At 42.0% G+C, this 26642-nt stretch overlaps 5 protein-coding genes across 8 annotated transcripts; 2 read left to right on the top strand and 3 right to left on the bottom strand.

Moving 5' to 3' along the window:
* Nucleotides 1-2061: 2061 nt before the first annotated feature.
* Nucleotides 2062-7639, top strand: LOC124337009 (homeobox protein slou-like). The gene is made up of 3 exons (XM_046791012.1): nucleotides 2062-2711; nucleotides 5853-7246; nucleotides 7340-7639. The coding sequence occupies exons 2-3, from the start codon at nucleotides 5987-5989 to the stop codon at nucleotides 7613-7615; spliced, it is 1536 nt and encodes a 511-aa protein (XP_046646968.1). The 5' UTR covers nucleotides 2062-2711; nucleotides 5853-5986; the 3' UTR covers nucleotides 7616-7639.
* A 1362-nt stretch (nucleotides 7640-9001) lies between these two features.
* On the bottom strand, nucleotides 9002-14724 carry LOC124337070 (developmentally-regulated GTP-binding protein 2-like). 2 transcript variants are annotated; one of them, XM_046791096.1, is made up of 11 exons: nucleotides 14560-14724; nucleotides 14329-14489; nucleotides 14099-14269; nucleotides 13889-14032; nucleotides 13715-13822; nucleotides 13293-13652; nucleotides 13166-13228; nucleotides 12110-13100; nucleotides 11875-12042; nucleotides 11687-11812; nucleotides 11144-11615 (listed from the first exon to the last, which is right to left on the bottom strand). In XM_046791096.1, the coding sequence occupies exons 1-8, from the start codon at nucleotides 14621-14623 to the stop codon at nucleotides 13077-13079; spliced, it is 1095 nt and encodes a 364-aa protein (XP_046647052.1). In that variant the 5' UTR covers nucleotides 14624-14724; the 3' UTR covers nucleotides 11144-11615; nucleotides 11687-11812; nucleotides 11875-12042; nucleotides 12110-13076. The 2 variants fall into 2 exon arrangements, with proteins under 2 accessions (XP_046647053.1, XP_046647052.1); XM_046791097.1 differs by lacking the exons at nucleotides 13166-13228; nucleotides 13293-13652; nucleotides 13715-13822; ... (2 more) ...; nucleotides 14329-14489; nucleotides 14560-14724 and adding exons at nucleotides 9002-9768; nucleotides 9889-9976; nucleotides 10240-10454 and having other exon boundaries at nucleotides 10663-11615; nucleotides 12110-12755.
* A 421-nt stretch (nucleotides 14725-15145) lies between these two features.
* Nucleotides 15146-15786, bottom strand: LOC124337319 (copper-metallothionein-like). The gene is made up of 3 exons (XM_046791426.1): nucleotides 15680-15786; nucleotides 15437-15535; nucleotides 15146-15366 (listed from the first exon to the last, which is right to left on the bottom strand). The coding sequence occupies exons 1-3, from the start codon at nucleotides 15762-15764 to the stop codon at nucleotides 15293-15295; spliced, it is 258 nt and encodes an 85-aa protein (XP_046647382.1). The 5' UTR covers nucleotides 15765-15786; the 3' UTR covers nucleotides 15146-15292.
* Nucleotides 15787-17004: 1218 nt separating this feature from the next.
* LOC124337752 (protein tyrosine phosphatase domain-containing protein 1-like) lies at nucleotides 17005-19862 on the top strand. The gene is made up of 11 exons (XM_046791779.1): nucleotides 17005-17327; nucleotides 17795-17875; nucleotides 17943-18058; nucleotides 18133-18255; nucleotides 18327-18454; nucleotides 18525-18580; nucleotides 18648-18765; nucleotides 18828-18990; nucleotides 19063-19169; nucleotides 19251-19520; nucleotides 19587-19862. Exons 1-11 carry the CDS (start codon nucleotides 17005-17007, stop codon nucleotides 19860-19862), a joined length of 1761 nt encoding a protein of 586 aa, XP_046647735.1.
* Nucleotides 19852-26458, bottom strand: LOC124336906 (sodium- and chloride-dependent betaine transporter-like). Of its 3 annotated transcripts, none has more exons than XR_006917194.1 (16): nucleotides 24874-25546; nucleotides 24617-24806; nucleotides 23373-23617; nucleotides 23273-23301; nucleotides 23081-23186; nucleotides 22853-23008; nucleotides 22620-22740; nucleotides 22422-22549; nucleotides 22216-22355; nucleotides 21903-22131; nucleotides 21648-21760; nucleotides 21425-21583; nucleotides 21139-21339; nucleotides 20883-21059; nucleotides 20237-20809; nucleotides 19852-20177 (listed from the first exon to the last, which is right to left on the bottom strand). XR_006917194.1 is itself a non-coding variant. In XM_046790820.1 (16 exons), exons 2-16 carry the CDS (start codon nucleotides 25259-25261, stop codon nucleotides 20480-20482), a joined length of 2712 nt encoding a protein of 903 aa, XP_046646776.1. In that variant the 5' UTR covers nucleotides 25262-25267; nucleotides 26362-26458; the 3' UTR covers nucleotides 19852-20479. The 3 variants fall into 3 exon arrangements, 2 of the variants coding, with proteins under 2 accessions (XP_046646776.1, XP_046646778.1); XM_046790820.1 differs by adding an exon at nucleotides 26362-26458 and having other exon boundaries at nucleotides 19852-20809; nucleotides 24874-25267; XM_046790822.1 differs by having other exon boundaries at nucleotides 19852-20809; nucleotides 21440-21583; nucleotides 24874-25545.
* Between the last annotated feature and the right edge of the window lie 184 nt (nucleotides 26459-26642).

Raw genomic sequence — 26642 nt, 5'->3', positions numbered from 1 at the left:
GAAAAAAAGAGAGTTGCAATATAGATCTCTATAGCCTACACAGCACAATATAAGAATCAAAAGACCCGGATGCCGTTTTGTACAAATGCGGAGAATATATTTACACACAGACTAGGGGGGTGGTGGCGGCGATCGATGACCTGATTTTTAATACATTGTACAAATAAGGCTAAACTTACACACACACGTACATATTAACATATCAAATCATATGGCAAATGCAAATATGTATAAATGACACGGGAAGTCAAAGTTCGACTTTGAAAAAATAAACTGGAACAATTTGAGATTTGTTATTTTTAAAAAAGATTAAAAAATAAAAAGAAGAAGAAGGAAAAGAGAAAAACGTTCCAGCAGAGAGAGAGAGAGAGAAGGAGAGAGTAGCAGCCTGATGCGGGAGTGCTGCGGCTATTTAGAAATGATAGCGACGCAGATGGCTCGGTGCCCTGCTATTCATCTATCATTACGTCAGTGAGTTGTTTTTGGATGGAGCAGCAGCAGCTTCTTCTTCTTCTTCCCGGTTTGTTCTTATTTTTATTTTATACACACACGCAAGAGAGAGAAAACAAAACAATTAGAATGGATAAACTCCCGCGGCTATTGCAAAATGGCGCCGCTGCACATTTTCAAATCTCACATCCAAACAAATCAGCTGTTTCTCTCTTAACTTCTTATAGAGCTGCTGCTGCTGCACATCATCATCCACCGCGCTCCGTGATTATTGTATAATCTATCGATTCCGCATTCGAGTCAATAACTCCCGGCCGATATTATTTATTGGATCCAACCCAGTCAGGGGGTCCCTTCCATCGCCGATCGAAAACAAAAATAAAATAAAACCCGCAAGACAATTAGCTCATTGAAAAAATGTTCAAGTTCCCGCCGTTCTTTTTCAAAAAATCATTTTACAGAAAAATTTGAAGAAATAATGAGATTTCACGGCGACTACTATTTCTTTTGTTTCAATCACGAACGCCAACACAATAAGAGAGACTGAGACTCCTGGTTAAAAAAAAAAAGTTGTTCATCATCTAACCTTTTTATTATTCTCTCCAGCACCAAAAGAAGAAGAAGAAGAAGAATATGTGCTTAGACGATGAAACCAGAGTATAGGGGATATGATAAGTATAAAAGCTTTTTCTTTTTTTCTTTCTCTCTCTCTTATACAGTCGAGTGTGCTGTGCTGTGCTGCGGGTGGGCGTGGCTTTCTATGGGCATCGATGGATAGATATATATCTATAGTATATAGTATAGTATATATATCTATATTACACCCATTTCTTTTTCCTCTAGATGGGCAACGTAAATGTAATAATATATAAAAGGGGGGAAGGGAGGGGGGGGATAGGGATCATAGCCGGTCACGAAAGAAAATATAACCCGATCAGCTCCTTTTTTTTCTTTCTTGTCTCTATTCTTTTTTTTCTTTGCTGCTGTTTTTTTTTTGTTTTGTTTTTCCTGAATAAAATAAAAGAATATTTATATATCAAAATGTGGAATACATAAGAGAACAGAATCAACGCGCCAGTCGCCATCGGCGTCGAGAGCCACTCTCTTATTTATTTCGTCCGAAATTCTCCTCTATTTTTATTCCCAGGCTATGCTGTGTAGAGATTTCGCTCGTCAATAAAAGACAAATCATTTTGTATATCTCTCATCGTTTCCATGGCGACCGCGGGGCCCCGGAATTGAAACGTTACGCAATCAATTACATATGTATATACGGCTAGACGATGTATAGAAATTCGATCACACGAAATGAAAAAAACAAACAAGAAGAAACGAAACAACATCGCGCGCGATTATGTCGACGGAAATATTTGGTTTGACGATTTTTCGCGCAGCAGTAGAGATTCTGCCGATGATTTTTAACGAGTGGCAGAGCTATAGCGAGAGAGAGAGAAACGGGCTACACGGGCGCCATTGCCAAGTTGCCTAATGGGGCCATGAAAAAGCTCTTTTCTCTCTCTCTCCTACCCATTCGTGTCTATATACATGTCCTCTCTCTCTCTCTCTCTCTCTTCCTCTTGACTCGTCGCTTTTATAGACCCGCTCATACGCGAGCTATATCGCCATCAGTCGCGGCAGAGTCACGCGCCCGCTCGCACACACACTAACGCAACTGGCATACACACTTGCCACCACCACCCGCCCGCAAACTTTTGTCCGTCTCCCGTTTCTTCTCTACTCCTCCTCCGCCGCCGTCGTCGCGCCGTTTATTTGATTTTTATTGTTATTACGTCATCTATTAGATATCCTGACCAGAAATTAAAAGTGGGCTGTGTCGATATATTTTGATTCAATCAACTCGTCGCATTTTGATGACTTCAAAACGGTTCAGTGTCTAGTCTTTAGTGTGTGTGTGATCTGGGAGGACCAATTTCAAGACTTTGTGTTTGATTTTCAAATTGTCCCGCGCTTCGGACGAAAGAAAAATTATAAAAAGTTTGGTTGTTCTTTCTGAGTGAGTGAGTGTGTGTGTGTGTGTGTACATTAAGTGTGTGAGTGAGTGTGTAAAGGCCTTTTTGATTCAGAAAGAAGATCGGGATTGGCGAGAGAGCCCACCGAGTGACATCATCATCCAATTACACAACACACACCATCACCAGCCGAAAACCCATTGGAAATCCCTCCCACCTCTTTTGTGTGTGTGTGTGTGTGTGTGCTGGAACCGGCCCCTACCGAAAGAATAATACAACAAAAAAAAAAAGGTGAGTAAAAAAACCTGACGTGTCTGAACCGAACCGATAAACGCAATTTCGTATTCATTTGATATTTGGCGCGCGTGTCTGCGCTTTCAAAAGAAAAGAAAAAACACAGTGGCGCAATTTGGAAATTAATTTTTCTTTTTCTTTTCTTTTTTAAAGACAGTTGGCCAATCAAAAAATAAATAAAAATCTGAATTACAAATTGGAATAAAAACAAATTTTTGTTTTTAGCTTCGAGCTATTTTCTAGTTATAAAAATCTAAGAAACTGGTTGGGAGGGAAAAAGAAAAAAAAAATGTTTCGATGATTTGATTTATTCATTTTTAAAAAAACATTTGAGACTATTATAAGCCGCGGACCCGTTTGTGTGTGGGACGAATTTATTTTTCTTCGACGGGCAGGCCCACGACATTTAGACGAGAAACATTTTCCTTTTTTTTTTTTCTTGATGACTCTTTTTTTTTTCATTTTTAACCCCCTGCAGCTCTTGTTTTTCTATCTCGTTCAAACTTGACACGAACTGTAGTTTTTTTTCCTCCTCCTCGCCTTCTTCTCAGTCGACGGGTTTCGTTATAAACAGGCAAGGAGATTTTAGCTCCTTGTTCATCATCCCGTTTGTCCGCATTCCGAACGCGTTTACTTGGCTAAGATCAAAGCATTTCGTCCAAACTTTTTTTGAAAAAAAAGGACAGCAACTTCTTATTCTTCTACTACGCAGTGCCAGAAAAACTAAAATTGAAATATCCCGTCCAGTTTTGTTTTTTTGTTGTTCTCTAAAATCCCTAGCCCGAAATGAGTCGATCGAAAACGGAATAAAAGAAACTCGATTGACAGACATTTTTCTATCCTTTGGCTCTAAGTCTATTATTTGGCAAGGTCGAGCGAAGGAAATTCAAACGAGTTTAGATTTCTTAATTTTGGTTCAACAAAGTCACACACACACACACACCAAAAAATTTGTAATCTTAGATTCGGGTGGGCGTTTGAAAATGATTTATTCGTAACGCGATCGACAGCGCCACGCGCTTATATATTTAAAAGATCTTTTTATTTTTATTTTCTGTTTTGAAAAAATTTCCACCGGGACGATCGTCGACGGCATTGCGTAATCAATCGCGGGAATGAAATTGTTATTTCACCATTCCGGTTGAACTTTGTTTGGTTTTTGTCTTGTTTTTTTTTAATTTTAATTTTTCAGACACTCGTTTGGCTTCGACACATTCCCCCCATCTTCTCTTTTGTGTGTAGCCAAATAAGGGATAAGCCCAGCCCCCCTTCATCAATTTAAGATATATTTTTTTTTTTTGGCTGGCCACACACTCGTGAATATTACATCATGCGCACACGGCCATTCCCCCTCCTTTTTCTCTCTCACATCGTTCGGGCAATTTTTTTTTGTCCGTCTGATTCATTTTTTTTTTCTTACGGTCGTTGCGTGAGTCGTCCCGCACGCACAAATCAGCTGTGTGCGATCCGGTCATGCGCGCAGCCAAAATGCGAGAAATAAAAAAAAAAGACGAAAAAATCCACTCGGTCGACCCAACTGTTTCTCTCATTTTTAATTGGGTCCCGACCGTCCCCGGGAACGTGAAACACAAAAAAAGAAGAAGAAAAAACAACCCCGCTGTGTAAACCCATTTAGAAACATTTTCCCACAATGGCAGAAGATAAAACAAAACAAAACAACAAAAAAGAAGTTGTTGTTGTTGTTTAAAAAAGACAACATCGATTAGCTCCCCACTCCGTTTGAAATAAAAAAATTTTTTTGGATAAACGAACCAAACAGAATAAGGGAACGATTGCGTATAGTCTATGTAACGTCCATTAATACATTCTGAAAAGAGAGAGAATATTTATCTCCGCCCACAATTTTTTTTTTCCTACTTCTTTTTTTAAGAAAGAAACTCCTCCCGCGTTCATTCCGGGAATAGAAGTCAGTTCTGAATCTCTGATTCGGTTATAAGGGTATCTCTCTCTCTCTCTCTCTGTAAAAGAAGATGGAAGAAGAAAAAAAAAAAGAATTCCTTTTCTCTTTCATCCGCTGAGATCCCTGGAGCGTGACTCCCCTTTTCCTACCCCGGAATGCGTACATACACACAGCACAACATCCTATATTTATCAAAATCAAAAAGAGGTCCCCTATACCACCACATCCACCAGCTGTAGTCTAACCCGACGCCAAATTGTAACTATTACACACTACACACATTCACTAATTCGTTGATTTCCACAGTTGTTCCGTCAACTCACCGGATGGATAAAAACAGAAAATAGAAAATAACTTTTCCTCCTGTAACTAAAAAAAATAAAATTCCAAGTATTCAGTAAGTAGATAGTCGGTAAACCAAACCCTATGCGAGTTATATCCATACTGTATACACACGAATCAATAGCTCCAGCTAACAGAGAGTGAGATAGAGAGCGCGCGCAACTCAAATTCATCAATTGAGCGCCGGAATATAAGGATATAAATTGGCCGTTTTTGTTTTTCTTTCAACCCGTAGAAATTTCGCCTAGTCATTTTATCCTTTTTATCTGGTGGTTGGGGGAAGCGAAAAAGAGATTTGATTTCATAATGCCATACGGGAGGGAGGGAGGATGACCGCCATCATTCCTCCGTGTATGACGACAACGAGAAGAAGAAGAAGAAGAGGCGGAGATATGATGACTCAACTCGACGATATTAAACGATAAAAGAAGAAGAAAAAAGGGCGCCCGCAAAAAAAAAAAACTAACGACAAAAGGAACTTGCACAGAGCAGCAGAGAGAGAGGCAAACGCAAACGGGCTCTTTTTGGACGGCCTTATTTGGCGTGAGTCGAGATAAAGGGGGAGGAGGAAGAGAGAAAGAGAATGGGGGGAACTATTATAATGTATACCGCACCATCCGGCTGCTTCACGTCGCCCACATCATCGAACCGTCGTCAACCAAATATGAGAATACAAAAATGAGAAGCCAAACGATGCGTCACTTATTAGCACACGGACGCACGCAAAGGCGCCCCACACACCAGACCCCACCTTCTTAGACTAACTCTCTCTAATATTATTATATCATCATTTCTTATCAAATAATAAAAAAATTACAGTTCATTCAATAATTTTTGTTTTGTTTTCCCCCCCAAATTTTTCTTGAATGGAACAGATTTTTTGAATTGGAGGACACCTGCATACCTTTTGGGCTGGAAACAACAACAATTGTTTTGTGTTTATTTTCCTCTCCGGGCTGATTGTATGTCCGTCTCTCCATGGCCGGTGATCCGTTGCCGTTGATGAGCAATGACGACGTGGTGCCGGCCGGACCGAGCATCTTTTGCTTTGAATCGTCGAGGATCTTCATCAACGGGAACGGCAGCAGCAGCAGCAGCAGCTCCAGTGGCTCCCATCTCGCCCAGCGGTGGTTCTAGCAACAACAAGGCCGGCACTAATAAGCGGAGCCATCACCATCGACAGCAGCAGCATCAGCATCAGCATCACGTGCGTTACGGAAGCGAGTTGCCATTCACATTGGCGGATCAGACGGCGCCTCTGTCGTCCCGCCACTCGATCGCCGATATTCTCGGCTGGAAAAATCCCTCAAGTGCTGCCACCGCCGTCGACGGCAACATCTGCAAAATCGAACAAGGTGAACACAACAACAACAACAACAACAACAATCAGTTCCAGCAACTCGTGTTAGGTCGTCGTTACGACGATACCGAAGGCGAAGAAGAAGAAGAGGAACCGGAAGAAGAAGAAGAGGAGGAAGCGGAAGTCATGGCTTCCGACTGCGTCGACGTGGCCGACTTGACGGTGAACATTAGTGACGAGCCGCTGGACTTGAGCCTGGACAAGAGCAAGTGCCGCCAACGTGAGCGGGAGCGCGAGGTCAGCGGGGCCACGCCCATCAAGCGGGCCAAGGGGATGATGGCCGTCGACGCCATGGGGGAGCCGGCCAGTGACGGAGGCACGGACGAGGGCGACCTGGACGGCGTCGGACAGTGGGGAAATGTCCAGCCGCACCTGCAGATGGCCGCCAATTTCTCGACGGTGCTCCAGTACTATTTGACGGCTGCCCGTCTGTGGCAGACCAGTGAAGTGATCCGGTGTCAGGAATCTCAGGCCAGGGCCGGCGGCGAGACGGACAGTGAGGCCAACGACGACGGACACGGGTCGGACACCAACACGGCGGCGGCGGCTGTCGTGGCGGCGGCCGTGGCAGCCGCTGCCGGCAACGAGTCGGCCGGAGTCATGTTGCCCGTCCAGCAAGTGCAACAGCCATCGAACAACAACAACAACAACAACAGCAGCGGCAGCAGCAACAAACGCCGGAAGAATAAAGACGGGCAGCATCAAAATCACATGGTCATGGTCTCGGATCTGGTCAATTCCGGAGCGGCCGATTCCGGCGGCAACGGCCAATCTCGTCCGCGCAAAACGCGGACAACCTTTACGGGTAAACAACTTTTCGAGCTGGAACGGATCTTCGAACAGAAGAAATATTTATCGTCCAACGAACGCCAGGAAGTGGCCCGTCTGCTCAACGTCACCGGCTCACAGGTGAGTCCAGTCCATTTTCCTAAATTATTCTTTTAAAAAACAAAAAAATTCAAATTTAAAATTTTTCCCGCTCCCGCCAAAAAACAAAAAAAGATCAAAATTTGGTTTCAAAATCGCCGAACCAAATGGAAGAAACAGGATCCGAATACGGCGGCCGAGCTTGCCCAGCTCAAATCGGCCAGTCGCAGTTCTCAAGGAGGGGGGTCGTCGTCGTCGGCCGCCGTGCCCAAGGGCAAAAACGGAGAAGATCTCCACCAGTCTGGATCGACAAACGCCAACGACGACGTCGCCAGCGCCGGCGATAACGAGGAGATCAATAGCGACGACGCCTCATCTCCACCAGCGCCGCGATCGCCTTCTCCCGTTTGAATGGAAAAAAAAACAAACGAAAAATTATTTAAAAGAAAACAAAAAAGAAATTAACATCCCGAAATGTTTAGAAACAAATTATCGTTTTTTTTTTTAGGTTAAAAAAAAAAGAAAAAAAATTCCCGCCAAATTTCAAAAAATCGCCCCCCTCAAAATTTTTTTCTGTCTCTGTTGTAATAATTTAATTTAATTTAAAAGAAGAAAAGAAAGAAAGAAAAACAAACCAGAAATTTTGGCAATTTTTTAATTTTTGTTTTTCTTTCAGATTTGTTTGCATAATTTCTCATTTGTTGGTGTGTAATAATAATACGGGTCTTCTCTTGCGTGTCCGGCGACATGAACGAGTTTGCTCTGTTGTGGAGTGTACAAAAAGAAAAGTTAAAAGTTAAAAAAAAAAATGGGAGATCGTAAAAACAAGGAAAGGAAGGAAGGAAGAAAAAAGGAAATTAATTGTCTCCTTTTTGTTTTCTATTGTTATTTTCAAAAGAGTAAATCTGTCCCGTTAGACGTTACTACCCTTATTACCCCCTGTTGGTTAAAGCGTCTCTCGACTCTGTGTGTGTGTGTGTCAGTGTGTCCATTACGAAGAGAAACGACGACAGTGACAAGTGCCTTGTGATAATAACTGATGTGTGTGTGTGTGTATGTAACGTCTGTTTGTTTGTTTGTTTGTTAGCTCTCGCCATTTTGCTGTAGACCCTCCTTCTCCATTTGGTTGCGTGTCGAGTTTGTCTCCTCTCTCTCAATCTGAATTATTTCCTTTTCACAGAGACACACGGGGCAAGTTACGCAAGACCATTCATCTTGTCCAGGAAAAAAACAGGGAAATTTAGAAGAAAGAAAAGAAAAAATATTTTGTTTTTCGTCTCTTCGCAATGCAGAATTTTCGCCGTTGATTTTTTCTTCTTCTTCCATTTGTTTTTCTCTCTCTCTCTAAAAAAAAGAAAATTGGTAGAATAGAAATGAAAGTGAATTTTTCAGAAATTAATTATTGTTGTATATGTTCGTTTTTTTTTTTAAATTCTTCCTCCTGCCTCCGTAATATTCTGGTAACAACCGGTCACGCAACCTTTTCTCCCGTTTTTTTTTTTACCGAATGGGAAAACTGTCAAAAGTGTCACGCCAGAATCTCCCTCCCTCCCCAGTTGCTCTCCCTCCCGCTGATCTCTGAAAAACTCCATTCGTCCTCCCCCCACCACCGCCATTTCTCCATTTCGTCCAACTGCATCTCCGTTGAGTTTTCTTTCGTGAGTTTTATTATAGATACAGCACACAGACACAGAGACACACACACAGTGAGACACATCCCGATGAAGAAGAGGAAGAAGAAGGTGACGCAGGGTGCGCAAGTAATTATAGCCTCACCTCGGGATATTATTTTGATCGATTCGGCCTCGTAGCTGCCGAGAAACAAGAAAGAAAAAGAAGAAGAAGAAGAAAAAAGTGTGGGAGTAGATAGAGAAACGGGCGGGCCCCGTGTGGATCGCTATTTTGGAACTTTTTTCCGGCTCTGTGTCCTTATTTTCTTATTCGTTCAGTTTTTGTCCTCCTCCAGCCCCCCCATCATCCCCACCCCTCGTCGTCGTCGTCGTCGTCGTCGTGGTCGTTGCTATTTGCTTGTTTGTTACTTCTTCTTTTCGGTGTAGCAGCTTAGCCCGTCTCCGTTTCCAGCAGCGACGTCGCTTCAAGCGTTTCTGGCAATTTGACTTGACGGGATGATGGCAGGAGCAGCTTGGGCAGGGGCAACTTGGCTCGATTTTCATCCGCTTCTCTTTCTCCCCCTCCTCCCCCTCGTGCAAGAGAAGAAGAAGCAGTTGACGTGACTGCTCTTTGCCTTTGCTGGCCGCTGCTGCTGCTGCTCATACCGGGCGCTTTCGTTGCTGTCGTTGCTGGTGGGCTCATCGTCACCATCCGAGAAGAGGAGAAATTATACAGCGAGCAAGGAGGAGGAGGAACAACATGACTGGGCTGCTGCTGCTGCTGGGCCTCGTCTCTCTGCGGCTGGTTGCCGCTAGAAACAGAGACGGCGTTCTTCTTTAAGAGATCAATCCGGCTCAGAATCTCGCCGTTGTCAGGGCCTTGAAACGATGCCAAGTGCAGCGACGACGAGTTTCTTCCATCCGCCTTCTCCTCCTCCTCCTCCCGGTCAACGTCTATAAAAACCAGAAACGGGAGAGAGAGAAAGAGACGACACACACACAAAAGAAAGAAAGAAAATAATCATAATAATAATCCAATAACCTTAATTGAATCGTTTTCAAATCGATAAATACCTCCACGTTTCTCTGGGCGAATCATCTGCTGGGACTGGTTCATCATCACATGCAGGTCTCCCTCATCATTGCTCCTCCCCATTTTGACCTGTTCACAGTTAGGCAAGCGAAATAAAAAAGAAATAAAGACATGTGAAGAAAACACAACACGAAAAGACACACACACAAATGCATTTTTAAAAGACAGGGACACATATAGCTGAATTGATGATGGTTGATGTGAAATCCTGCTGGTATATGCAGATGTTCATTGCTCTCTCTCTCTCTCTCTCTCTATCTATCTATCTATGTGTGTGTGTGTTTCATGTGTGCAAGTTTGGAGATGTTTGAATAAAATGCCAATGCTATTACCATATCAGGATCGTAACTGATTGCCTGCTGCAGCAAATCAAGTCGACACATCCAGAGAGAAGTTCCAGCTTTCAACCGCTCAAATTGGTGAATGCAGTCACCTAGAGATGATTTACACTTCCTTCTGTCCCACTCCATTTCATCTAGTGCAGCTGACATTGAGGTCACTCGTTGATTCATCTGCTGTATTCCATCTGCCTCCAGCCATTCAGCACCTTATTAAGATGAATCAATTTGAAAACAAAAACAAAAGAACATTTCACATAAACAAAACATATCAGCTGATTTCCATTAGCCTCATGTGAAAGAGTGAGGAAGAAAGTCCCATGTGGATATTCTATCATCACACAAACATGGGCGGAAATAACGTACACTAATCAGGTCACTCATGAGGGCGGAAATGGTCCAAACTTTATATAATACCGGCCAACATTGACGATGAAGTTCGCAGCTGGTGCTGGTTATCGAGTTTCCCAAGTTCTCCCGGCTCCTCTGCATTTGCATTATTAAAGAGACTTTCTATGGTTCCATCAAGCATGTGGTCCCAATTTCCATTATCTGATTCAGCACCATACATGGTCGATCGTTTCTGGCTATATAAACCCGATTAATATATGTATATATCAAGTTCAACACCCAGTTCTTTCTCTCCAGACAACCAAAAATAAAAAAGAACAACAGTTTCAAATGTCCTTCGGTCAATAACACAGAAGGATGAAGAGACATTGCCAAACTCGTTTATTTATTGTACTAAACAGTCGAAACCTTTTTTATTTTTATAGTTTTTTTTGTGACAAACACGTTTTTTCTAGTTTTTTCCCCCCTTCTTTTACATTTTTATAACTACATAGTAATGAAGACTTCTGGGAAAAATATTTTGATGACCAAAGTCACGAGATAATGATGACTGATACAAAAAAATGTATTTGCGCGTCGGTCAGTTTAGCCGGTAGAGATTAAAAAAAAATTTTCGGGCGACAAAAGGAAGCAGTTATTTCATTATGTATATATATATATAAAGTAAAATAAGTGTAAAGCGACGAGAAAGTATATGAATAATTATCGAGGAGTCAATCGTTACTTCAGGCGATGCAGTTCTAAAAATGAAATAAAAAATAAAAGATGCAGTCAAGTGAGATTGCGACATCACCAAAATAAAAGCAAATTTGATAACAATCGAAACGGTCATCAAAGAGAATAGGGTGGTGGAGGGTCTCCAACCAATGGGGGAGATTCAATGGTATCTACGAGCATAAGGCGGCTGTCACGCATTCGTGAAGAACGTGAACGTCGGTGTCGAGATCGAGATCTGCGTCGTTCTGGTCCACCCATTCTTTTGAACAGGGCGCTGGCAGTGGCAAGTAAAGCTGTTGCGCCTGGATGGATTCGAAACCAACACGATAATCTACTATTCATGCATAGCAACTAGTCGTTTCAAGGGAATTACCTGCAGATGAGAGGGTGAAAAAGCCGTAATCGAATGAGACTTCGAGAAAATAAGAATGGCGATTTTCTTTTTCCAAGAGAACAGTTATGTAGTAGGCAAGACTAACTACTCCCGCACAAATTAAAACTGCACAGAAAGATTGAAATTTAAAAGATTTTTTTAAAGAGATAAAACAAGATGTATAATACCGATTGGAATGGTCATCAAACCATTAGATCTCACTGTGAGGGACAGACGGCTCTTAGTTCCCAACACATCCAGCAGGAAACCAATGAAACACAAAATGATGGCAAAAATCACCAACATCAGAATTACTTTGAACATGTTAACAATAGCTGGGGTGAGGCAACCCATTGCTGCAATAGAAGATCAATCGTTTAAATAAACAACCAAGAGAAAAAATGAAAAAGAAAATGAACTTACTCCCAACCGCAGAGTGGTAATAAAGCCTCACAGGTGACACAATAGTTGTACTATTTCTAGAATCTCCAGTCTCAAAATAGCCATAGTCAAAGAACTGATATAATGTGAGATGTTTTGGACAGCTTTCCCCTGATCTGGGAGAGGCAGAATTTGTCCTGGTCGTGAGCGAAAGCCAGGATGGTTGGGCCAAAGATGTGCATAGGAGGGCAATAGTCATCATCTGGAAAAAAGCTGCCCCATAATTTCGATTATGAGGGTTATGAGAAGATGACGAACTTCGGCCATTTCCACGACTGGAACTGGAATTAGATGGGTTCTGAGACAATGGGAACATTGGAGCTAGTCTAGAAGTTAACACAAGGAAGCATCACATTCAAATGGCTTCTCTGCTTAAAAAAGAGCACTTGGAACTGAGAAGGAGGGTTAAAATATTTTCGATTTCCCTTATATTGTTTTAACTGGCCTAGCTAGATCACAAAAGGATCAAAGAAAGGAGTCGAAGTACAGCTACAACTTTGACGTCCTACCTCCTTCCTCAGTAATCGTAGCAGACGAAGGCGATGTCAAATTACCCAAGGACAGCAAGGCCAAATTTCTTGGGTTTGGATTAAAAAACCTTTCTTTCTGTGTGACCCTAGGATGGGAATGACTGCCCATTTTTCATCAAAAGACAAATAATTTGTTTGCATTATTTTCTTGCAATATTTTTTCCCCAATGATTTTAATCGAAATATTCCAACTTTGTCCGTTCGCCGGCATACTTGAGCTTATTTGAAAGTCATGTTTAAAGCTCATCAAGAATTCACACAAAACTCCTTCTGTCGGTAATTTCGACGGATTAGTCGGATCTAATATGTGAGAGGTGTTTATGTGTTTTATTTGAATTCTCAAGCCAACCATAACAAAAAGCTTTTCCCCTATCCGTTCTTCGGCATCTGAACCTCTTCAGAAAGCTCAGGAAAAATTTTCATTTCTTCACAATTTGAATTACCTAGAAGAAGACAAGAAAACCAATTAGTTAAAAATACAACGACTTTCTAATGGTGTTGGACGTACATCTTCATCGTGCACTATATGATGTGAACCAACTCTTTGCGGATTGAATTTAGCGCTCGTGCCCTATAGAAGAATAGAACAAGATTATTAATTTGCATTATTCATAAGGTAAAGTAAATTAATTTACCCAAACAAGCGCGTATTTCAAGACTTGGGCCAGCGTGCGATGGATCGAGTGACAAACATGTTCGACAGAAACGCCTCGTCGCAAAATCAAGCAGTCGTTGAAATCGGGGGGCTGACCAGGTTTCTTGGTGTAAACTCGAATAAAGGACAAGTACTCCCAGAGAGTCTCCAGTAAGTAATCGAGGTTCAGCTTCATGTTACAGGAAACCACTAGAGAATGAGGCTGTCGTGCAATCCTATTAACTTCTTCCAGCGAAATTTGATCGATCTTGTTGTAAACGTAAAGGCACGACAAATAGATCCGGTTATCAGATATGACATCAATCAGATCGTCGGCAGAGCAGTCTTCGCGGAACAAAACCTACGAAAAGACAAACACGTTACAACGTCAGGTTTTCCGATTTAGGAAATGTGAAATAGTACCTCAGCATTGAAAATTTTGTATTCATGAAGAATTAGCTGAACCAGTTTCTCATCCACTTTGGTTAATGGACAAACAGCATTGAAGGCAATACCACCACCTTTTTTGTGCTGTCAATGTAAGGTATTTTTCAGTAAAGAAAAAATTATTTGCTCGTATGTTTTTATCAAGTTTACCTTGAAGTAAATGTTTGGTTTTTTGGTGTTCAACCTGATTCCTACACTCTCCAACTCTTTCTGCAACAAGGTTTTCTGTACATCTCCCTTGGTAGCATCAAGCATCATCAAAACCAAGTCAGCTGTCCTTGCAACAGCAATAACCTAAACCACAATAAAGAAAAATCATTCAAAGATTATAATTTTGCATTCCAGAAACTTATGACATGCCTGTTTTCCTCTGCCTTTTCCTTGAGAAGCCCCTTCAATGATTCCAGGGAGATCCAATAATTGGATATTGGCACCTTTATACTCGATGACTCCAGGAATACATGTCAGTGTTGTAAACTCGTATGATGCAGCTTCACTTTGGGTCTTGGTTAGAGTTGAAAGAAGGGTGGACTAGGAAAGAAAGGGACTGTGTTAAATAAAATTTTAAACAATTTTAAACCTTAACACACCTTGCCGACAGATGGGAATCCAATTAATGCCACCCTGGCATCTCCGGACTTAAGTACATCAAAGCCTTCTCCTTTCTCTCCAGCTTTCTTGGAGGGTTCCAATAGTTGCGAACGGTACTTTGCAAGTTTCGCTTTCAGCAGCCCCAAGTGATATTCGGTAGCTGCACGGTGCACAACAAGTATTGTTATACATTACATCCGCATAAGAAAGAAGCAATAATGGACGCAAACCTTTGTTTTTCTGAGTACGGGCAATCTCCTTTTCAATCTCGGAAATCTTTTCCAGAATTCCCATTTTCGTTCAGGGGAAATGGTCGTCGAAAACAAAACACAAAAACTGGAATTATCAAATGTGACAGCAGACCAACTTTACCTTCAGCATGGCAGTCAAAAGCAACGTTGCCATTCGGAAGATACGCAATGGCGGTAAACAAAAATCAAATACAAACAATACAAATGATAATTTTTTTTTAAATGTCTCGTTATATCCTTGAATAAATACGCGTTAACAACCCACTGAAATTTTTTACATTTGAGCTCTCAACTGCTAATATCCTCGGTAATTATACAGATACCAGACCAGCGTCTGCTGATTGATGCGTTATTATTTGCTAGGTTTTCCTGTTGCAAAAGTACTGTCGCTCGATCACTTAGTGCAGTGATATAACCAAATCCCACGATACTACCACATAAAGCTTTTTATAACTTGCCTATTCCACTCTTCCAGTATAGTGAGTAACAGCCTGAAAAATGGCCAACCGAGAGGGAGTATGGAAATTAGGTAATAACAAAAGATACAAATACTTCTTACGAAGAATTATAGATCGACGAAATGTATTTTAATATCGTTTTGTGCATTTGGATATATAATCTAGACGATAAAGGGAAATAGTAATGAAAGTTTCCAGAAATGATTTCAGAATATGTTGGATTAATTCTTCAGACGTCATGTCAACGATATCCTTCATTTACAGCAGGACGAAGCTTTGCAAACGCAACTCGCTCCACACTGGCAATTGGTACCGCATGTGCAACCCCCTATACAACCAATTGTAAAAAGCTATTAATTTTTTTTGTCGGCGATTAAAGCTTTCAATACGAACATTACCTGGAGTCGAGCATTTGCAAGTCTCTCCTTGTGACGAAGCTGTGGGACATTTGATACAGTTGGCTGCACACTTGCAGTCGTCCCCGCATGTGCACCCACCTAGACAGAAAGTACGAACGGTTTGTAATAAGGTGAAAATCTAACACGTCATTCACTGATTCAAGACATTCGAGAAACAGATGGTGCACAAATAAATATGACATTCAAAATCGAGGCACTAAATAGCAATTAAATGTAACTTACTTTGACAACGAACACACTCTTTAGGCATAGCTGGTCTTGTTGTTGTCAGTTCGACGGAAGGGTATCGAATAAAGCTGTAAAACATCCTCAGATCCGACGTTAACAAGTGGATTCTCTTTTTCAAAAATATTGACAACGTTGCTTTATTTTAAAAACGTCCTACCGTCGATATTTAATGTATGATTTAATGACGTCATCCCTTTAGCCAGAATTGCACAAGACGATACCCAATTTCGTCCAATCCTTATCCTAAATAAATACACGTAGGCCACCATTTGAATTTGTTTGCATTTCGTGACAAAGAGCACTCGGCTGGACTTATTCTTCGAAGCAATATAAAAGTGAGCTGATTGCTGCGGTATTATTTTCTGTGTAGGAGTATAATTGGCGCTAGACCATTTAGCAGTAACGTATAATCCAGCTCACGAAACTGTCGCATAAAGCTTTTAAGAACTCGCCTATACCCCGCTCTTAATAGGCTGCTATAAATCGAGCGAATATGGAAATCAGGTCATAAAAAAAACGAGGGGCACATGCTCAATGATACTGAAGAAATCTATTGAATATTTCATGAAATTTTAATAGAACCTCTGTATAGACATTAGAGATAGAGAAACAATCAGCGGGAAATGTCCAAACATGGTTAAGGAAATGTTGGAATAAACGTTCTTCAGACGAAATGTCGACGGTGTTCATTTGCAGCAGGCCGAAGCTTTACAGAAGCAATTCTGTCCACAACGGCAATTATTGGGACCACAAGTGCAACCCCCTACATATTTAATTGAAAAACAGCTAATAATTTGCCGACTGTTATTAAAGCTTTATTCAATACGATTATCACCTGAAGCTGAGCACTTGCAAGTCGCATCTTGTGGTGAAGTTAAAGGTTCTTTACTGGCACACCTAGGGCAGTTCTTCCCACATGTACACGGACCTAAATACATAAAGTATGAAAACATTTGAATACAAATACATTAATTCGATCAAAATCAAGGGACTTGTCAGCAATTAACTTACCTTGGCAATGAGAACAGAATTTAGGCATGATCGATCTTGTCAGTTTGACGGAAGCGCATCAAATAAATCTTGGAGAAGATTCTAAAAATGGACAATCGCTAACGTACGTTTGTTAGTCGTCATTGCACTAAATGTCGACCCGACGTCGATCTCGACGTCATTTAGTGAACCAATAGAATTGGTGCGTGTGACAGCATGTGTGTTGTTCATTTTGTGGTGCGCAAGTACCGAACCCGCATGTATGTACACCTAGAAAAGGGAAACGAAATGGAGTCGTTGGCTCGGTGCTGAATCATTCGATTCTCAGAATGGCGGCAAGGAGCCATATGTCAATGTTGTTCCGCCAAAAATCCAAAGTTGTGTCTCCAGGTGTCGCGAAAAATCAGAACGACGTTCCAGCTGATTCCACGGCCGCCAGCACGCTTTCCAAACTTCCGGAGAACGCGGAGAAATCTGCCACACCTCCGTTGGTTGCCCAACCGAGTTACACCAAATTGTCGGAAGGTTTGCGCAAAAACACGCCGGCCAGCGTCATTTGTCTGGCCTTTTGCGGCGGAAGAAAATGCCGTTTCGACACGAGTGATCGCTGGACCGCGGAGGATATGGCCGTCGATGGACTTTACTCTCACTGGTGAGTCTTCATTCTAAATGCGGAATTGTAATATTAACTTAATAAAAAGGACAACAAATCATTTTTCGACGCCTTACCGTGTTTTCCAGCGTGTCAATTTCATTAGCTGATGGCTTGTAGTAGTACATCCAATCAAGTGTAAGCGCATTAGAAAAGAATAGGTCGTCGATGAGATGTGGTGAATCGATTGACCACAGCAACGCGATCAGTTGCCAGCAACAGTGCTCACACGCAAGCTGAATAGATAAACACAGGGGCTACCACTTAAATATGCAAGGGGGCGGAAAAGGGGAATGCCGAGATGGACAGCAATACAAAGAGAACGCGGACGAACAGGACAGTAGACTAGACATTCACCGAAAATGATCAAATATTCATTGGATCGATTTTCGGTTGCACGGAACCATAGTCATTCGTTTCACGTGAATTGACGTTAATTTTAGACTCTCACTATTTATATCTTAAAGGATCACCGAAGACATTTTGGCTATGGCCCGTCCGAACGCCCAACTTATTCAGAAAAACGATATCGTGGGCCAGTTCATACGGTATTATGTCACGATAAATAGAATATCAAAATTTCACTCAAATGGATTTGTACTCCTGGGAAAGTAGATTGGGAATCAAGACCATCATCAATTTACAGACGGCGGGCGAACATTCACACTGCGGTCCACCGTTGACCTCGTCGGGATTCTCCTATTTACCCGAAAGCTTCATGGAGAAAGACAGTACGCACAATTGTTTTTAGTTGACGTCATGAACTTGTTGATTTAATTCAAAAAAACATTTGCGTGATCTTCAGTTTTCTACTACAATTTCGGATGGAAAGACTACGAAAACGGTTCGCTGGAGGGGTTACTGGATGCGGTAAAGGTCCTTACTTTTGCCGTTAATCAGGGCAAAGTGGCCGTTCACTGTCACGCAGGTACGTTGGCTGCGTTATCGATTGATCAATAATTACCTTGTTCATTTGTTTTTCTGCCAAAAATTGCATAGGTTTGGGTCGGACTGGAGTGCTGCTCTGCTGTTACCTCATTTACAGCCAACGGTTGCGATCGGTTGAGGCCATTCGCCATGTTCGCCGGAAGCGCCCCAATACGGTTCAGACATCCAGTCAGATTATGGTAATCAAATAACGTTCGCCACAAACTTGTTTGAGCTGTCTTAACTGGAATTTATTATCATTTTCAACAGATGATTCAGGAATTCGAACAGTTCCTTATAAACTGCTTCAGCGTGTTTAGCACCAGGTTTTTCCTATTTTTCCAAACTGCATTCTTTCTCTCTTTTTTTCGTAATGAAATCAACTTTTTTTAGCAAGGCTGACGTCAAGAATTCTAGTGCCAAACACCCGTTCACTCTTTCGCATCACTTGGAGGACCAGAAAGAAGTTCTCCATGGCTACGAAGCCAGAGCTTTGCGCTACATTCCAAAGGTTCAAAATGATTTCTTTGTCATATCAGCGAGAGAGGGAATATTGTACTTTAAACCATTTAGATCATTTACGTGATATGCGAGCGATTGCTGTTTCTTTGCCGAGCCGATCCGTCCCCAACGCTCAACTTTTGGCTGGACGAAAGTCGACCGCCTTTTACTCGCTCCTTCTTCTGTTTTCTCGATGACCCCAAACAACTGACTTATCAAGTCAGCGGACACGAACGTAAACTTCAAAAAAATTAACATTTCAATCGTTGAAACTGTCACGTTTTGTTTGACATATATTCGAAAAAAGGATGGGATACTTTGGACGATCTGAGATTCAAAGACGGACCAAACGCACCACAAATGCCAGTCGGGCAAACGAATTGTGGTTCGTTCTTCAGCTGTGATAATACCCAGGCAAAATGACTTTGAAAGTTGATTTTCTAATTTGGACTGAAAAGCTGACATTTTTCTTTGCGTAATAACCAAATAAAACAGGTTATTTTCGAAGAGATAGTCAACAGTCTACTGGCTAACCCGCCAACAGATTTTTTGGCCCACCCAACAGTTAAAGATTACTGCTTAACGCTGGACGGGCGCCAATCAGGTTGGAAGAGGCTTTCATCCGAAAGAGATCCTAAAATCTTGAGCCGGCTACTCTTCTATTGGCTTCTGCACTTGAAAAATCCCATTTTAACCAACGAGGAATTGAGCAACATCGTCGTTTACGCAGACAAACCAGCAATCTGCCTATCTCGTTTCGATCTGGTAAAATTTGATTGTTTACGATAATGTTCTATGCAGGGTGACTAAAATGTTTTTTTATCATGCTAGGCGACCCGCTACACTGTCGAGTATCTACTACGATTCATCCAACGACTGTGTCCGACTGCAAATAACGCCCGTTTCGATCTGAATCGCCGACTGGCCAGCCTTCTGACGCAACAAGCGGTCGAGATTCGCGGAATCTATTTCCCAAGTGACGGGCGGAAGCGATTGGGTCAAGGAACGCTTGCACAGCTGCTGCATTTCCTCAATTCGGCTATCGAGTTATTTGTTAACGAAATTGTCACGATTTCGGAAGAATCGGCTAGTTCAATTCAAGAGTGATGGTATTTGTATTATTGTTCCTTAATCAAACTGTCAAACCAAAATTTAAAAAAAAAGAAAAGAATAATACATATACAAGTCTTTATGATATTACCGCAATACAGGCAATATATCTGCGAAAGGTCAGTTTGTGAACGTTATTGATCGACTGCGGCCCAAGCCATCGCCATGTCTAAAATATAAATTGAAATTATGCGAATCACTAGTTTCTTTAATTATTATCGAGGGGTTTTCACTGGGTATTTCCACTCCGTAAGTCTACTCGCCTCCTCACGCTTCCTCTCCCTTTAGAAAGAAGGAAAAACCAAATCTAGACTGTGTGAAGGAAAAGATTTTCAACTAGAAGCTCGGCGAAAAAGAAAGGAATGTTTTACCTTTTTTTTAAATAGCAACCTACTCGTTCCAGTTGAAACCTCAAATGAGATAGAGAGTATTCGGTTTCAGACAAGGGCCAAACGATTTTGTGATAGCGACCGGTTCCCGATGAAACGCTCATCATCCGGAACCAAGAAAATAAATTTGCTTTCATAATGGGGAAATTTGATAAGAGGGAGAAAAATCAAATGAACGAAAGAGTTCCGAAATAGTTTCGACCTAAATGACGCTATAGTTATTTACTAATCCGTTGGAGGATGCTGCCTACTTTCAACTGAATTGCTTAGCCTATGCAAATCTTCATCTGATGGGTAATGGACGGCAACGGTAGGTGTGAGAGGCGAGTTAAGAGTGGAAGGCGTAAAAGGTAGCGAGGACACTGAAGTGACGGTATGCAATCCATCATCCGGATAGGCAACTGCGGCGAACTCGGCGAACGTATAAGCAGTTTGAGGGCTGCCCAGGGCATCTTCGTCCAAGTGGACCATGGAATGGGTATCCTTGAGCCCGTGGACGCCTCGACGACAACAAGGACATTCGGCAATCTGCGACTTCAGCGAGTTTCCGATTTTCTAAAAAATTAATATGTTTTCACTCAAATTTTCTCCCGCAGGGCTTGCGCAATTGATTTTGTTTTAGAATAACCTGGATGATGGATTTTCCACTGGCTTGAGAAATGGCAACAATACCAAACAGCGGAACAGGTACGAGAATAAAGGCCACGACGGACCAACCGAGCGCCACTGTCCATTCGGGAAAGACGTACGTGCCGTGATTGTAGTCGAGGCCTTTAAGGTCACAGAGATGGAAAACGCACACGCCCTGTTGTAAATAAGCCAAACAAATGACGTATAAAATTTTCAATTAACTCTGGAAACACCTGTGAATTATTAAAATGCACCAAGATAATTAGAGGCGTCAGTGCCGCCCAGCAAATGATGAGGATGGGAGATGGACTGTGAGCTGTCATTTCTCGAATGTTACGAGCCAGCCGTCCGGCTCCGTAGAGGACTCCGGTCGAAAATGCAACAATCAGAGCTAGTAAAGTGACGGCTACAGTGGCGATGTAATAATCTGTTAGATGCATCAAATAAATGCCCCCCTGTTGGAAAAAACAACAACAAAAGATCACGGTGAAAAAAAAAAAACCAGCCGCAATCATTGCGTAATTATGGGTTTTTTCCAACTGGAAAATAATGAACCTGTGTGATGTAAGGAAGGGCTCCGACAAAGCACACCATACACATGCCAATGACAACGAGGTCAGGCATCAAACCGCTTTTCTTGTTGCAAAATTGCTTGAAGAAACGGTGCAACGTCAGCTGGACCACTTCCACTGTGGCGAACTAATTTCCCAAATTTCAAATGAGAAAGCGCAGATAACATTATTTATTCATTTGACTGAATTACCTGGGTATCCAGACCAATGAAAATGAGCATGACAAAAAGGAAAACGCTCCAGAATTGTGGGAAGGGCATCTGTGAAACCACCGTCGAGTACATCACCAGCGATAAGCTCAAACCTGACGAAATGCCGACATAAATATTAGATGGCGAAACGATTCGAAACGGAATGATCCCAATTGAATGCTAGGAAGAGCGTTCGATCGAGATGCCGCCAAGAATATGTTATCATTATCGACGGAGAATCCAAAGGTCCTTTACCGTCAGTGGCGGCCTGATCGATTGGTAGGCTCTGAACATAGGCCGTGTGACCAAGGGCAGCAAAGACGATGATACCAGCTATCAATGACGTCAAAGAATTGAGCATGCTCAAGCAGAGTGCGTCACGAATCAATGGGTTGTGAAAACGATTATAACTGGCAAACGCCATCAGACATCCGTAAGCGATTCCCATGGACATGAACGCCTGGGCCAGAGCATTCACCCAAACCTTGACGGTCGCACCCATCGAAACAATCGAAAAAGTACAATTGAAATGGACTGAATTCTAATCAAATGCAAGAGTGGCATTCACCTCAGAACTGAGCAAGATTGACCAATCCGGGTGGAAGAAGTAGCGCAATCCATCGTCGGCTCCTTCCAGCGTTAGCGCTCGGCCGGTCAGAGCCAATAACAAAAAGTACGGAAGAGTAGCTGTCACGTAGACCATTTTCCCTGGAAAATAATGTAATCAAACCCCGTTAGATCAAGGAAATTGGAAAGCAATCTTCACGGCAATACCTGACCAACGGACGCTTTTACGAATGGTGGCGTAAAGCAACACCCAGGCGATAAGCAAGCAGACTGTCAATTCCCAATGGATATCACCCATATCGGTCACTCCATTAGTCATCTGCAAAATTCGTCGACTACCAAACAATTGTTTTTTTTTTTTATCATTTACGCAATTGATCAGATAAATTGAATCGATATAGTTACTCGAAAAATTCTTGCCCAGGGGTTGTCCGGTTGAGTGACGAAATGTTGACAACTTCAACCGCCACAAGCCGTTGGACCCCGACGACGTTGTCATCCGGACGTGAGGGAAAAGGTAGCGAACCTGATATTCGGAAAAAAACAAACAATAATAACAGAAACGCTATTACCCTTCTATCCTTTTCCCCTTTTAGCGGATTTGAGACACTGGTCATCGACGGTGCGGCGTGACGCACCTTGGTGGCAGAATTCCGTGTTCCAGGTGTTATTGCAATGAGTCCAAGGTAGCTGGGAACTGAAAGAGGATCCCAGGTAAAGCATAGCCCATGACATTACCACGCTATAGTAGCAGCTGAGCATCATGCTAAAGAGTACCATCCCAACGCCGACACCTGCGAAATTTTAAAATCCGTTTCATACTGGTTGTGACTGGTTTGGATTGAAAAGAAAACGTGTCGAGAGACCTGAGAAAAGTGGGCAAATGTTTCTCATCGCTTCCACAGGACCTTCACGTGTGTATTGGCCGACTGCCAACTCTAATATCTGCATTGGAATGCCGCACAGGAAGACCTGATTGAATCCAATCCATCATCAATTAACTTTCACAACGTCAACAACGAAAGATTTCACGAGAAAAACGAAAGAATTCAACGTACCATAATGCAGTAAGGAACGAGAAAAGCCCCTACAGGAAAACATGAAGTATGTCATAAATAAATGTGACACATAAATTCAAGTGGAAATGAACAATATCACCTCCTCCGCTTTTGAACGCCGTGTAAGGGAATCGCCAGATATTGCTAAGTCCCGCCGCAAAGCCAACGCAGGCCAGCAGAAATTCTACCTTTGAGCCCCATGTCTGGCCAGTGTGTCGATCTGTCCGGGCACTATGGCGATGTCTGCTCCTTTGTTTGTGCCTGTTTTTTCTAGTGTCAGAATAAGATTCGTCGCTGCTGGAGCCGTCGTCCACCGGCCCATCCAGCATCCCACTCACGTTCTTCCTATTAATAACGGAACATAGTAGGTGATATCAAATGTTTCGGATTATTCCGCACAATCAAGCGAAAAGCAAACAAAGCTCGTCGACAATCGGATTACATTTTTTACAGTGAACCAACGAACCAAGTCGTGACTGCATTTGGCAGTCGTGCGGAAGATATCCGATTAGGGAAACTCAGTTTACGGATATAACAGATTACCTATATTTCGCCTGGCTTTCCAGACAACCGCAACGGACGTCTATCAGTCTAGCCATCGTTAATAGTCTAATTAAAAGCTATTCACGATCAATCAGCTGTCGACGCCGGGACACATTTTCAATGCATTATTTTCTTTTCCTATTGCAACCAACTTTTGCGATAACATAACAGTAGTGTCCACTTACGTAACAAGGACGTCCCTCATTGACAGTTTCGGACAGTTTCGAAAGTTCGAGAAATCCGAAACGTTCATTTTTATAGCCTATAACCTTTGATCAAACTCTTTTCCGAGTAGTACGAGCCAAATAGGGAAATCGGTTTCGGATATTCTCACTCATTGGGTGTTTCCTCTTTTTTTTTTTTTTTTGCCTCTTGTCACATTCATTATCACGACCGGTGTTGAAGGACAAGGTTAGTACACTTGAATACCGTGACCGACATTTTCCAGCCGTTCCCGTCAGCCGGTAGGCGAAAAAAAATTGTTTTTCAGAACAACGGATGATTGGTCTTTTATGTTATTTTGATCAGCGCGTGACAACTCGATCCAGCACAAGGACAACCAGCTTTTCAACCATTGTTAGTTTCCGATGCTGCATAATTCGAAGGCCTTTATACGGATATTTATGAAAAACGCTGTATCTCTTTCATTTGCCTTCTCTATCACAGCGGATATTAATATGACGAATCACGCACGGCTACTTAATCTTTATAATGTTCTATTTGGTGACCTCGCAAAATAGCCTCGCATAGCCAAGATTATGAAAACTACAGATAAAGTACGATTGTTAAATTGAGACTTACGTTGTGGTAGAAAATGCCCATGGAGGCTGGATGGCTTCGCCGTTTGGAGACAGCAAAAGAGGAGAAACTAGATCGTGCCCTGTTGTGTGCACTCTACGCAAATGGATTTTCCTACCATTTGAAGAGCCTAGGCCGATGGAAGCCATCGATCGGACTGTCAACTGAGCTTGGGGATCAGAGCCCCAAAAACCTATAAAGAATTAACTTTCATCAAATAAACTGAAAACACAGCAACACACATATAAACATATACATACTGTAGTGTCCATTTATGTCATCTGCAGATGAATGGCCACCTGAAAATGTAAAAGACTGTGCCGAAAGGTGGCAGCTTCTACTTTCCCCATGGGGTTCCACATCTGCTTTTCTGATTTCGTCCTCTGCTACTGGATGAACAACAAAGCGAACATTGCTGGGAAACTTCACCACCTGTTGATTCTGACTGTTGATGAACCCAGCAGTCTGACAAACACTTTCTGGGGAAAGATACTGCTTTGGAGCAACAATAACTATTGGTCGAGCAATTAAAGGATCAGCTGCTGTTAATTTTTCTTCATCGTCAGCAGTCCCAGAAAAATTGTTCAGGTTTGGAATGTTGTGGATCTTGGCGGGCTCCACCGCTGATGCGCCTTCGACGGACACCATCAAGAACTAAGAATGCGTATGACTTTATCGTCCGGAAAGGTTTTATCAGACTGAACCGACAGTCTTCACAACACTGCCTGGACTACGACAATACGACAACACTTTCCTGGTTTCTAAACGGAAGGCAAACTGAGTTTACGACAAGAAATTGGAACAGACAAAATGTAAAAAACTTTCCCGATACAAAGTAAGGGAGAAAAGTTTATTTAACCTAGCAACTATTAGCGGAAGGCAACAAGTGGTTGTGAAATGAATCCCGCAGAGCACCCGTGAGGCGTGAGTTTAGACAAAAATAACAATCAAAATCTACCGAAGCCATCTGGCGCTTAAGAAATGAACAACAAAGATATACTTCTGGCGGCTATTTCAACACGATATCAAATATCAACACAAAAACATCCAGCAATAATAAAAACAGGACGCATTATGATTAAGTTATGGTTACGTAACTCTATTAAATTTTATCTTTTTTTTAATCTAATAGTTTCTTTCATCTTATATAGAGAAAAACTTTGATTTTCCCTGTCGGTGATTCAACTGCTAAGCATGGGTGGTTTTTCTTCAAGCTTCATGAACGAAGGATTCGATTACATTTGCTAAGCTATTGAAAACTCATCCGACAATGGAGGCAATGGATACTTTTTTCCCTGTTCAAGCTTTCACAGCTGATGATTTTGTAATCACAGAATTCTTTCGCAAAAAAGGCACTTTTTTTTACAGTTGGCGTAAAGGTGAGCGAGTGCGTTAACACCACCAAAATCAAAGACAACGGACTTATTTTTAAAGATATACTGTAAGTTATCCTGAAAAGCAAGGTCGAAAAAAAAAATTCTTAGAAAAATTTCTGGAATACAGTCCGGGTGGGAAGGATAATACACAAAATGATAAAAGTTTGCTTTTCAAAAAACATAAATTGGGCAACTGAAGAAATACAAAGAAATAAAAAAGAACTATTGTATGCAAATTTTTAACTTGGAAGAATAGCATTGTTTCCTTCATAAAAATAGAACTGCCGTTACAGCGCAGTGCCGGATTCGGTAGGGGGTTATAAACGTAACGCGAAATTTAGCAATATAACACCAAAATGTCTAAGTACATACCTTTAAAGAACGTTTGCTAAAAATACTCTGCGCAAGAGAGAGGTCAGCAACTTAAGCGATGTTGACACTGGAGAGAAGTTTGTCCAACTCTCGGTCGTTGAGAATGGCCAACTGCTGTAAGTGATGGAGGATGATATGGGTCTTTTTTTTTTATCCAGGCAGTGTAATCAGAGAAGAGATGCGACTGTCCAGGAACTAATACCAATATTGGCCGTGTCACCATTCTCGTTTTCTCCATTACCAGAAGTAGCCTTACCAATCGCAGCAAGTCGCTTCTTTTG

The sequence above is a fragment of the Daphnia pulicaria genome, chromosome 4 (assembly GCF_021234035.1).
Source record: "Daphnia pulicaria isolate SC F1-1A chromosome 4, SC_F0-13Bv2, whole genome shotgun sequence".
NCBI lineage: Eukaryota > Metazoa > Arthropoda > Branchiopoda > Diplostraca > Daphniidae > Daphnia > Daphnia pulicaria.
Note: the sequence above shows the minus strand (reverse complement) of the source record. Positions and strands in the feature narration are given on the sequence as shown.